Source organism: Macaca mulatta, chromosome 6 (assembly GCF_049350105.2).
Source record: "Macaca mulatta isolate MMU2019108-1 chromosome 6, T2T-MMU8v2.0, whole genome shotgun sequence".
NCBI lineage: Eukaryota > Metazoa > Chordata > Mammalia > Primates > Cercopithecidae > Macaca > Macaca mulatta.
In genome coordinates this window covers 8,758,384-8,772,211 of record NC_133411.1, presented here as the reverse complement: position 1 = coordinate 8,772,211, position 13,828 = coordinate 8,758,384, and the positions used below count along the sequence as shown (strand labels likewise).

Here is a 13,828-nt window from a genome sequence, read left to right as displayed (position 1 = left end):
TTGCCCCCAGGGCTCAGGCATTGGAGGCAGGGGAGGGCATACCGTGGTGCTGATCTTGCCGTTCTCTGTGGTCATGCTGTCCCTGTGATGTAGGTGTGCAAATGGCTTGGCCGCCCCCCAGGACTCCAAGTACCGGGTCATGCGGACCGAGGCCCTCATTTTGGCTCCGTCGAGGGTGTGGCGAGGTCTGAAGAGATGCTGGGGGCTCCGTCGTTCTCCCTTGGGGTGAAAAACAAAGCATCACACCCGGCCCAGCACAGGGCCACACATGATCCTTTCGGCATCAAACTCATTGGACCAGGGTCATATTCCTCCTGACAGACCTCCATTCACCCTCTGTGCTTTCTGTCCTTATTCCTTCAGTGTTACTGGGGAACACACTATTTGAGTTGAGGGATTTTTTTTTTTTTAAGCTAGCAAAACATACATGTAATTGAGACTTAGAAAAAAATAATGACATGTTAATGGACATTTTTTATTAAGTAAATTCTTAAAACAGAATGTGCTGATCTGTTTAGCTTTTCCTTGATGGTTGTGTTTTTCTAAAGTGATAACTGTAGCTGTTTCTAATGCTAAATAGCCCCAAACATCGTGTTTTGGTGTTCTTTACCTGAGCATAATGTTCTTTGTACATGTATTTTTTGAGCACCTCCCCCATCATCTCCCAGTCCCTGCTGCTTGCCACACATCTATCTCCAGATCGATCATCAAGCTAGTTGAAAGTTTGTCTTCAAAGGTGAAACTGGGGCTTCCCAGATGCTACCATAAGTAAATGTCCATAAAGTTGGTCTTGTTGATTTTATGATATTGGTTTTCATGTTTCAGAGGTCTTTCTTGCTGATATTTGCACCATTTACCAGCTGTGAAATTTGGGAAGAGTTACATAACCCCGAAAGCTTCAGATTCTCAATCTGTAAATAGTGATAATACCCATTTGGCAGGAATCTGAGAAGGGTTAAAAGAAATGAGAACTCTAAGCCCCTTGATCTGGCCTAAATGTGGTGTGAATGAAATAGGAGAGAGTTTCTCACTGTTTCTATGGGGTGGGTCATCTTCCAGGCAATAGATGCTTTTATGTTATGGAAGGTAAATATGCTTGTGCACACAGACCTCTCCCAAGCATGTCTATGTAATATTTATGTGTTACTCTTTCAAATATTTCTTCTCTTTTTTTGTATATGTTCATCCTATTTTACTTAATTAGATTTTTATCTTCTAAAGCCCTAAGTAAATTATTTTCTCTTTATTTAATTTCCCAACTGACAGGTATCAACAGCTGTGCCCACTGAGAGGCTTTCAGATGCAGCATCCACCAAGGTGTGTTATCCACCGACTAACACACATGACAGCCTGAACCAGCAACCTGCATCAACACCCTCATTCTGCGGACAAGCAATGCATTTCAACTGCTCATTTAATAAATATCTGAATTCATGATTACAAAACAGCTTCCATTTTTAACAATTAAACCACCATATGCATTTAAAATCATTTTGGGGACAAAGAGTAGCAAAAACTTATATTGGATATTGACTAAAAACACTTATGAATATCTATAATTTGCTCCTTTTCCCTTTTCATCATAGAGTCTTTACAACAGTACTGACCTTGGGGTTGATTACAAAGTAGGTTTTCACCAGGTGCTGCTTTAAATATGGGTCCCTAATGTCACCATCTCCCTCCTCCACTTTATAAGCGCCATTCAAGTGCTCCAGGGTAACAGAAGAAATGTGAACACGTCTGAAATTGCATTTTAAAATCACAGTCAAGACACAAAAGGATAAGTGTGAAGAAAGTTGTTCTATTTGCTCATGATTTCTGAAATAATGTATCCACCAAATGAAGGAAAGTCTACATGTTCTTGGGAGCACTGACTGCAATTAACTTTAATATAAACTTTTATATTCTATTGACTACTGCTTTGGAAAGATGCTCTTGGAGGTCGTGCACTACTAGTTTTGGAGTTTCTCTGCATTCACAGAAACCTGCATGTTGGGTGTGGTGAATTACAGCAAATACAACTTTATTATCTCGTATCTTTTGGAGAATACCTTTTGAAATGTATGTCATGGGCATTTTAGAAGCATGCTAATCTGTATAATAGTGTAGATTTTCTTTCTCAGTGCTTTCTCTTGTGCTTCTCTCAACTATAGCCCTTGATAAGGATTCTCTTGACTGAAATATGTTATTCTGCTCAGAGAAGGATGCTGCAGTCACTTATTTTAATATAATGGTTTTAAAGGTCAACAGTTCTGGACAGATGCCATATCTGGACTGTATTGTAAAACATCTTTAAATCAGGTCTCTAGTCATACATTTGCAAATAAGTAAAAGTTTGTAATTTACTGTCTGATATTCACAGTCTTTGAACTATGGACAATAGGGGTCATGGTGTAGGGACTTGAGAGCTCGTCTTTATCTGCTTAATATAAGAGGCTGTTGGGCATGAGTAACATGATACCAGCAGAGGCAACAGAAGTGATCAAAAACTGAGCACTCCGTCATTAGGCCAATAATCTGTCATTCCTAATAGTGCTGTCTGCTTGAAGAAAGAAATCCAATGCTTGGCCTTACCCAGGGACCCCTCCAGCTTCCATGTGGTTGGCCAAGGTCACGTCATGTGACCACACATCATACTGCCACTTCTGCAGACCAATCACGCCGCACAGGACGTTCCCAGAATGCACGCCCACACGCATGTTGATATCAACTCCAGTAGCATCCCTCACTTTCCTAAAGAGAAGGGAAGTGAGATCATGATCAAGTAACATCCAATGTTTCCTTTAACTCTTGGCCAATTTTCCCACTGTTTTATTATTCAGAATTTTTCAGACTGTTGGAAATGGCCATGAACCTTCCTAAGGCAGGAGATCACTCCTTTGAGCTAAGAAGGGTTTTTCCTTCCAATCATTTCAGATTAGACCAATGTTCTTGCCATTAAAGCCAGATTAGGCCAGACTATAGTGATGACAAAACATTTTGGCTATAACTTTTACTTCTGCAGTGAATATGTATCAAGCAACTACCATGTGCTGGCACTTGTCTGCATTTTCATACTTGAATCAGGTGACATTGCCTTGTAATGTCAGAAACAGTCTTAAACAGGGTTTGCAATTTTAGTACTTAGCACAATGTACCTCACCAATGAATATCTTCTGCTAATAAGAGAACAATATAGCTCATCTGTGAGCTTAATAATGACTTTAGCTTAAATAAGAATTTTTAGCAAAATAATCATGACATTAAGCCTTTTCAGTTGTGCACATTCTTTAACAAAAAGAGAAAAAATACTTTTTAGGACCCTATCACCAACTCATTAATGGAAAAAAGTGATGAACTTCAATGAAGAAAAAATGGAAATGCTTGGCCATGCTTATTTATTCTTGCTAGGTGAATACATTAAAGTAGTATTGCAAAAGAAGTATACAGGAAGATATTCCTAATTACATCGCGAGAATTACCCCAAGAGGCGATGTGGAGGGAAGCAACGATGCCGACCGCAGCACAATCAAAGAAAGACACTACCACTTGTGAATCGTAGTGAAATGAATCATTAACATCTCAAAATGGCATAGGCATGTATGTCATACTTAAATGATATAATGATACCATTTTAGCATGCTAAAAATGATCAAACGAAATGGACCCACGATGTAAAAATAAATCGCATTCTGAAAAAAGAATACAGAAAGATATTTTCCTTCCTGTTTCCTTTCCTTTTTTTCCCTCACTGTCTTCCTTTCTTGTTTCTGCAAAAAACCCAGCTACCCATTTGGCTCTATGCAAGTCATCCAAACCTTTCCTTCCTGCCCCACAAAACCAGCCAGAGCATCAACAGGACAAGGACACCCACCCCCACCCCTTTGCCCTGCATCTGCAGGCTGCGGTTGTGTGAGCACCAGGGCGTCCTCACCTCCAGACTTTGCTTATAATGACTCCTCTTCCTGCTCTCCATGCCCCCAAGCCTCCCTTTGGTGTCATGTGGTCAGCTGGCATTGTTCTTCCGGGCTCAGGCACAGCCCCATTCAGAAAGGCTTTCTATTCTCTCCCCTCTAGGTTGGTCTAGGCAGCCCTGCTGCCTCTGTCCTCTAACTGCCCTAAGGGCAATTAGCACTTCCTGTCTGTCTCCATCTCTGCCCTCAGCAGAAATTCAGCGTGGGTGGACACAATGTCCTCCAAGTGGATTGTTTCCCTCTCAAAGGGTTCAAGGCCCAGTGCAACCACTTCATACAAGATTAATAATGGACCAAGGTCATTTTTGAAAAATGTACTGTGCTTCTGTCTTTGAGCAATGATGATCCTGAAAAATTTGTTAGAGAACCCATAATTGTTCTTAACATTTTATGTTGTTGAGAGGACATTTCCAACCACGTGGCATTTCTGTTTACCAAAATAGGCCAGCAGAGAGCCAAGGAAGGATAAAAACGGAGGAAAAAGGAGTCTCAGATTGTCCATTTGATAGAGCTGAACTCCTTAATGAGCTGACTGGTTAAAACATTAATCTGTCTTCATGTTTTTTTTTTTTAAATGAGTTGACCATGGGTTCAAATGGGTCAACTCGCCACATGTTTTGTTGCATGTATATGCAACTTACGAGCTATAGAAAAATGTTGAAATCATTGCTTAAAGCTTGCAACAGTAGTAGGCAAACAGTACAGTTTAAGAGAAGGCTTAATCCCTTATAAAATCAAGGTCCTTAATATTACTTTATTAAAAATAATTTACATGTTCATGACAGAAAAAAGAAATGTTTCTAAGCATTGGAGATGTTCCAAAACTGCAGCTGAAGTGCCTCTGTAGCAGTGCCTGGGCTCGCAGGGAATGAGGTGCTGCTAAGTGTGGAGGTGTGAACACAGAGGGAAGAGCGGGCAGCCGTCTGGGACTCATGCTGCTGGTTCCTATGACACTGAGACCATCTGGCAAAAACCCAAGTGCCAGCTGTGCACATTCCCCTCACTAGCTTAAAAACTGACAGTTCCTGTCTGGTACCCATCCCACCTCATGCCTCAATGAATGGGAATGGAAATACGCGTCCTTACGTGGGAGAGAGGATGAAAGTGGACAAACAATTCCTGGAACTTGCTGAGATGCCCTCTCTGTTGCTGCACTTTCATAGGGGTGTAACAAAATAAACTTTTTTTTTTTTTTTAAAGACAGAATCTTGCTCTGTCGCCCAGGCTGGAGTGCAGTGGACAGCGGTGTGATCTCGGCTCACTGCAACCTCCATCTCCTGGGTTCAAGTGATTCTCCTACTTTAGCCTCCTGAGTAGCTAACATTACAGGCGTGTGCCACCGTGCATGGCTAATTTTTATATTTTTGTAGAAATAGGGTTTCACTACGTTGGCCAGGCTGGTCTCAAGCTCCTGCCCTCAGGTGATCGGTCCACCTCAGCCTACCAAAGTGCTGGGATTACAGGCATGAGCCACCATGCCCAGTCCAAAATAACCATATTATTGATCACCTTGTCTACAATACATGAAGCAAACAGAGGAATAATGTGGAATTCCTTGTTCCTCAAGTGGCAGGTAATAGGGACACAAAGCCATTGCCTGACTTGAGGATTGAGTTGAGGGATTAGCAAGAATTGGGAGAGGTCCCTCAAACCTGTTGACATTACTGAGATTCTGCAGACGTAAGGTATTACTGATGCATCAATGATCAAAAAATAAATAAAATGTGGTATATACCTACAGGGGAATATTATGCTGTCATCCAAAGCATCAAAAGGTGCTGACACATGTCACCACAAAAATGAACCTTAACAACACTAGGCCGAGTGACAGAAGCCAAACACAGAACGAAAGATATTATATGATTCCATTTACATGAAATATCCAGAATAGTAAAAATCATAGAGACAGAAAGTAGAATAGGGATGACCAGGAGCTGGGAAAGGGGTAATTGGGAGTTACTGCTTAATGGGGACGGAGTTTCTCTCTGGGGTGATGAAAAGGTTCTGGAAGTTGACAGTGGTGATGGTTACACAACACTTTGAATTTACTCAACATCACTGCACAATTGTACATTTTTATGTCTCATCGTACATTTTTATATACACATAAAAATGATTCAAAGGGTAAGATTTATGGTATACATATTTTATCACAGTAAAAAATGTAATAGTATTTCTAATGAACTGGTGACATGCCAGTGCATGTAATGTAAGGATTCTTTCTTCTAAAAGATCTTCAAGACATTGGAATAACTGAAACATTATGGAATTGGAAACTTCATTCAAAAGCAGAACCAAGGCTTTGTAAATAGGTGGATTCTTTAATCCAGTGTGTTATTGATGCACATAATTTTGCCCTTCATAAGACTCTTTTCCACAACTACTTGAAAAGGAAATAAAAAAAATACTTCTCTCCAATATTACTCATTTCACCTCATGTGGTTGTCACCAGCGACAGGCTACAAATTTGAAAAAAATTAATATTTTTTTAAATCCAATAGTTCCACTGATTGGATTCACTTATATCTAGGTCCATAGAATTATAAGTAGTTACTTACTTTTGGAAAAAAGCTAAAAGCTATTTTTCATGTATCAGAGAGTACATATGATTACTTATGGGAAGAAGCAATTATGGTTATTTCTCACACTACGCATTTTGTATAGGAAACTGAGTTCACACTAACTACTCTTTGCATCTCAACTCCCCCATCGACTTCATTTCCCTCCCATTTCTGATTGGTCCGACAGAAGCATGCAGGAGTTTGCTACAGAGCTAGTGAATATGGAACATGTGGGTCTCTCCATTTCATTGGCTGAGGCTGTGTGTGTGCGTGTGTGTGTATATGTGGTGGGTGCGGTGGGGAGATGGCGTGGGGTGGGGGCATTAATCTTCCCAGGACTGGGCTGTGGAAGTCACCTGTTAATATTTTAGTCGCTTCAGCATATGATCAACACAGTGACAACAGGACTTGATGTATTCTCACATAAAGCCCTTTCTACTTTAATCGTGAGACATAGAAGAAGAACATCAAGCTTGTAATTCCAACTCTGTTCAGATTTTTTTTAAAAAAGTGGAGGATAAGGTCAAATCATTTGACCAAAATGGACAATGAAAAACCCAATGAAGTACAATATTCCAATCATGCAGTCAGCAAAAAAAAAAAAAAGGCTTTATTATTTATAAGAATGTTCTGGCTTCTACAAAGGGCATTACTAAAGAAGGTACTGCTAATAAAACTGTGATGCTGGTAATAAAAATTACCTTTTTACCTTATATTTTTACCTTGTAGCAGTCAATAGTAATGATATCATTATTCTATGTAAGCAAATCTTCTCTGGAATCACAGTGAAAAACATTATAGATGCAATGCAGAAAACATATGTTACAAATACAAATTAAAATTAAATTCACAGAGCTGAGCATTTTTTTTTTTTTTTTTTTTTTGAGACGGAGTCTCGCTCTGTCACCCAGGCTGGAGTGCTGTGGCCGGATCTCAGCTCACTGCAAGCTCCGCCTCCCGGGTTCCCGCCATTCTCCTGCCTCAGCCTCCCGAGTAGCTGGGACCACAGGCGCCGCCACCTCGCCCGGCTAATTTTTTTTTTTTGTATTTTTTAGTAGAGACGGGGTTTCACCGTGTTAGCCAGGATGGTCTCGATCTCCTGACCTCGTGATCCGCCCGTCTTGGCCTCCCAAAGTGCTGGGATTACAGGCTTGAGCCACCGCGCCCGGCTGAGCTGAGCATTTTTGACTTGACGAAAATATTTTTGTATTTTTTTTTATATTAACTGCAGTCTGGTTGTAAAAACTACCTCTTCCCTTACGACGTGTGTGAAGTCACAGAATTTGTCAGAAATTGGAAAGATGATAACATGTGCACACTTTTACCTTAAGATCAAAGAAGACATTCAAAATTTCTTTTAAAAATCACCTTTGAGGCCGGGCGCGGTGGCTCAAGCCTATAATCCCAGCACTTTGGGAGGCCGAGGCGGGCGGATCACAAGGTCAGGAGATCGAGACCACAGTGAAACCCCGTCTCTACTAAAAATACAAAAAAAATCAGCCGGGCGCGGTGGCGGCGCCTGTAGTCCCAGCTACTCAGGAGGCTGAGGCAGGAGAATGGCGGGAACCCGGGAGGCGGAGCTTGCAGTGAGCCGAGATCGCGCCATTGCACTCCAGCCTGGGCAACAGCGTGAGACTCCGTCTCAAAAAAAAAAAAAAAAAAAAAAAAAAAAAATCACCTTTGAACAAAACCGTCCCTTCCTATAGATTTCCAACTCAGTTTCACTGTAATCTAAGGCTCATAGTAACAATACTAGGCTGGCTCAGGCAGCGCATACCTATCATGCCAGCAATTTGGGAGGCCACAGGCAAGCAGATCGCCTGAGCCTAGGAGTTCAAGACCAGCCTGGGCAACACAGGGACAGCCCCGTCTCTACAAAAATTACAAAAATTAGCTGGATGTGGTGGTGCTTGTCTGTGGTCTCAGCTACTTGGGAAGCTGAGGTGGGAGGATTGCTTTGGGGTCAGGAGGTAGAGGCTGTAGTGAGCTGTGATCTGGTCACTGCACTCCAGCCTGGGTGACAGACTATGACCTTATCTCAAAAGCAAACCAACAAACAAAAATAATACTAAACACTTAATGAAGTCTTACTTTCCATTGTGTTACTCACATCCCAACAAATGGGTTTCTGCACAATTATATTTAAATGCACAATAATGTATTTAATGCCAGTAGGCAGAACAATAGAAATAGTCATGGGTGAGACTTACAACCCCAAATTGTTAGACAGTTAAAAAAAAATGCTTACTATTGTTTCCTGACTCAGGAAACAACAGACGCTGGAGAGGATGTGGAGAAATTGGAATGCTTTTACATTGTTGGTGGGAGTGTAAATTAGTTCAACCATTGTGAAAGATAGTGTGGCGATTCCTCAAGGAGCTAGAACTAGAAATACCATTTGACCCAGCCATCCCATTACTGGGTATATACGCAAAGGATTATAAATCATTTTACTATAAAGACACATGCACACGTATGTTTACTGCAGCACTGTTCACAATAGCAAAGTCTTGGAACCAACCCAAATATCCATAAATGATAGACTGGATAAAGAAAATGTGGCACATATACACCATGGAATACTATGCAGCTATAAAAAAGGATGAGTTCATGTCCTTTGCAGGGACATGGATGAAACTGGAAACCATCATTCTCAGGAAACTAACACAGGAACAGAAAACCAAACACCGCATGTTCTCACTCATAAGTGGGAGCTGAACGATGAGAACACATGGACACAGGGAGCGGAATATCACACACAAGGGCCCGTCAGGGAGGGGGTTGGGGAGGGATAGCATTAGGAGAAATACCTAATGTAAATGACGAGTTGATGGGTGCAGCAAACCAACACAGCACATGTATACCTATGTAACAAACCAGCGGGTTGTACACATGTACCCCGGAACTTAAAGCATATAAAAAAATGCTTACTAAGCAGTCCACTTACTTTATGGCTTCACACATGTCCAGTCCCATTTTCACACAGTTCTTGGCATGGTTAGGGAGAGATATAGGGAGTCCAGATACACAGTAGTAGCAGTCTCCTAAAATTTTAATTCTCATGCATTCATTCTCCTGGAAGAATAAATTACAGAATTTCAGTTGCATTAACCACTTGCAAAATGATCTAGATTTATGTAATATCATCAAGCGCCAGCTCTGCTCACACCATTCCAGGGGCGTCTGGAGAGAGCAATGAGAACCAGTTGGGCTTCCCTTCATTACCCAACCAGAATGAGCTGCCCTCCCCTACGTGCCGATTTCCAAAGTGGAATAAATGAAGAAAAGGGGAAAAAAATGGGAAAGAAGGGAGAATGTTCTGGAATGATTTATACTCCATAGAAGCAGAGAAGGATGGTGATGGGGCCAATCTCTTTAGTCTGAGCAGCTCCAAACATTTATGGTGAAATAAAACATTCAATGCACAGCTGAGTTTTTCAGAGTAGAAAATGATGACCAGCACTCAGTGTGAATTAGAATCTCACGTCCTTCCCTACTGTGCTTATGGTTTCTTTCATTTATTTTAAATCTAAAGCAGATTCTTACCTGCAGATATGTCCCTTCTGATAGACATCACCACACCTAATAAGCTACCATTCAAAACACTGCCAAGTAATTTAAAAGTTAATTCTCATCTTAGGCTCAACTGTTTTAATGTAAAATTTGACTACCTCATTATTTTTCTGGGCTAAGTTTTGTGTTTATATTTTAATATTTAGATTAACTGCATTCATACATGTTGATCCTCTATTTGTTTCCAACCCTTTGATGCAGCTTACAGACTCTTCAGTAAAATAAAAGAAAACTAAAAACAAAAAAGATGTACCAAATGCGGGCATTTTTTTTTTTCTCTAACACGAACACAGGCTTCTGTATAAACTGAACACATTTGAAATAATCAAGTGAACACATCTTCTTCTCAAACGTGTGTTAGTTTTGCTGAATATTTTGCATATTTCTTTCCCTGTCTGATAGTGCACAAGCCAGGATGTACTTTCATACGTATCTATAGTACTACAGATGATGTGCGTAGTAATTCCTGATGACAATATCATAAACAAGAAAAAGGCAAACAATTACATGTTAATCAAGCTTCCCTCCCATACTTCCTAAACAGATATTCTGAGACTAAAAATCATGAAAGTTACAGTGAGTGGCAATGATTTCGAGTTCCTTAGTGTAAGGTTATGTGCTTTACACAGTACTCAATGCACCGTGTATTGGTTTGCTGACAAGAACCCCCCGTTATTGAACAGTGAGCCATGAACTCATGATGAAGGCACACTGCCCCTCTGACCAATGATGGATAAAGCCAAGGCTGTACACTCCTTTGTTCCATTGACTACAGGAAGTCATGCCGAGTACCTCTGTTATGGGTAATGAATTGTGTCCTTCCAAACTCACATGTTAAAGTCAGTCCTGATACCTGTGAATGTGAACTTGTTTGGCAATAGGGTTGCTGCAGATTTAATTAGTTAAGAGGAGGTAGAACTGGAGTTAGGTGGGCCCTTATCCTCTAAGAAGGAAACCTGTACACCGAGACAGGCACGTAGAGGAGAGAATGTCATCTGAACATTGGAGTTATGCTGCTCCCAGCCAAGATAGAAATGTTTCTTCCTAACACGAATAGGTAGTCCAACAAAAATGACCTTTTATTAATTCAAACTTTTAAGACATCATGTAAGTTTCAAACCTTTCTTTTCCTATAAATGAACACCCATAAAACTCACCCCCTTCCTTTGGCTTGGTAAAGGAAGGAAGCAGAGCTGTGCTTTAGCTGATTTTTTACAATCTCCAGTGAGAGCTGTGTCATGGTCAGCGGAACTACAGGAGGCAAAAACCTTGGGGGGTTGGGCGCAAGAATAATCATACTAACATCTGCAAGCCAGATTTCTTCCTAAGAGACTTGGCTGGAATGTTCCGTCTTGTTGAAAAGTGATCTAAATCACACAGTGAACTAAATTTAGGACCAATTCTTCCATAGATAAATAACTGATATTAGTAGGCATAATGAAGCATTTTTGTTGTTGTCGGGAACAATTCAAAGAGAGAATTGACCAGAAACATTTAATGAGAAGTACAGGGCTTGCAGGAAGAAACTTTTTGCCATCGATATGGCCACCGGCAACTGTGACAGTTCTAATAAATAGTAGGGTCTAGTGTGGTTTCAGATGGTTTCACGTCAACTCCTATCTGTGAAATTGTCCATGAAAGAGCATACAAATGGAAGACCCTGAACTTCCATTTCTGTTTAAGTGGCACAAGAATCAAAGGATAAAAATGAGACAAGAGTAAGGGAAGGCTTTGCATGGAAGATACCCATTCTATTTCAGGGTTTCTTCCAGGGTCCTGCTTAACAATAGGAATAGAGAATGTTGGCAACTAGAGGAGTGGAAATGATCCTACCAGATCCTTGACATGGAAATGCCTCAAAGAGCACCTTAAAATAGTACCATGCAGAGGGATTTGCAAACGGAATCTCGCTGCCTGGAATGTATTTATTATATGTGTGCTGAATTATACATAGGGGGAAGTTTTAAAATAGATAAAAACGTGATAATGATATGCCATGCTGTTTCTCATCCCTGAGACAGGTTTGAGGCTCATGAAAGACCAATAGCAAAGAAATCCAACTTTTACAAACAACCTTCCTAAAGGATGCTTTTATGAAAAAGTAAACTATTGACAGGTGGATGAAGAAAAATGAAACCAAGAGTTTAGAAATCTTCAGAGAGCAAGAGAATCCATAACACTCACCTTTGCAATTTGATCAAACTTTCCGAAGAGCTCATTCAGCATGTGAACTAGTTCTCCTGGGGAGCAGTCACTTGCCAGCCGGGTAAAGCCAACAATGTCAGCGTATAAGATGCTGTGGGAAGAAAGGAGGTGGGGAGACAGAGTTTTCCAGTTTATCCATTTTTTAAGAAAGTAATAATAATTTTGCCATTAAAATCATGTAATTTTGTTTATATTTTCATGAGTAAGATGTCATTTTTTGAATTAAGAATATATAAACATTTTTTGAAACTTGTTAATTAACATTTTGGAGGTTAAACTTTTGTGGTTAAGATGGGGAGTGAAGCAGCAAAATAATTTTAAAAAATTCTGTTTATATTGAGTCAAAGTAGAAACTGGAAAAATAATCCTCTTTTTACAAAAGATTCATTAAATGATTCTGGAATCCCTCCTATCTGCCAGGATGAAGCAGACATGGAATATCTTCCTGATGTTCAGAATTTAGCTGGGACGATGTATTGAACACATGTGGACATCAACAAATGTCCAATTACAAATCATAAAAAGGGTTACAAAGGAAAACGAGACTGTTATGAGAGAGAAGAGCAGGGGCGGATTGGACAGCGAGGAGGCCGGGAAGGTCACTCTTAGGAAATGACAGAACAGCTCCCTTCATGGGATGTACACACTAGGGAAGGCGAGTGTGAGATTCCTTAGAGCTTTTATGTGTTTAAAACAGGAAAACACAGCACCTGTGTGCACACTGCAACTTTTCCTACACACACAATAACATGTTTCTGATTTGTATCAAGGTCTTATAAAGAAGCCTAAATTTCTGTAGGTGGTTTGAGATTCACAAAGTGAATATGTATGACTTAAGATGTCCCATGGAACAAAAACAACTACTATTTCACAGCCATTAGGATGGCTCTTATAAAACATACAAATAATGGTTGTGGATGAGAACCTGGAGAAACTGGAGTACACGTGCATTGCTGGTGGGCACGTAAAATGATGCAGCCACTCTGAAAAACAATATGGTTGGTCCTCAAAAACCTTAAACAAAATACCATATGATTCAGCAGTGCCACTTCTGGGTATATATCCAAAGATCTGAAATCAGGAACTCGAATAGATACTTGTACATGAATGTTCATAGCTGTAGTATTCACAATAGCCGAAAGATGGAAGCAAACCAAATGTCCATGGACAGATGGATGAATAAACAAAATGTGATCTATCCATACAATGGAATGTCAGGCAGCCTTTAAAAGAAATGAAGTTCTGACATGTGCTGAAACTCCTGAAAACCTTATGCTAAGTAAAATAAGCCACGTGCAAAGAACAGATACTGTATGATTCTACATATATGAGGCACACAGGATAGTCAAACCATAGAGACAGAAATTCGAATGCTGGTTGACCGGGACTTGGGGGAGGGGGAGGTGTGGAGGTGTTGTTTAATGGGTTCGGAGCTTTAGTCTGGGATGAAGAAAAAGTTCTGGAGATGGATAATATTGATGGCTGTAGAACAGCGTAAGTGTCCGTGATCCAACTGAACTGTACACTTAAAAACGA

The 13,828-nt window shown here is 40.4% G+C and overlaps 1 protein-coding gene across 1 annotated transcript in view; it reads right to left on the bottom strand.

Moving 5' to 3' along the window:
• The window catches only part of ADCY2 (adenylate cyclase 2), a 426,140-nt gene that overhangs the window by 117,656 nt on the left and 294,656 nt on the right, over positions 1 to 13,828 (bottom strand). The window contains 5 exon segments of the mRNA NM_001265652.1: positions 43 to 219; positions 1,608 to 1,740; positions 2,575 to 2,733; positions 9,462 to 9,589; positions 12,272 to 12,383. Coding sequence (NP_001252581.1) covers positions 43 to 219; positions 1,608 to 1,740; positions 2,575 to 2,733; positions 9,462 to 9,589; positions 12,272 to 12,383 — 709 coding nt within the window.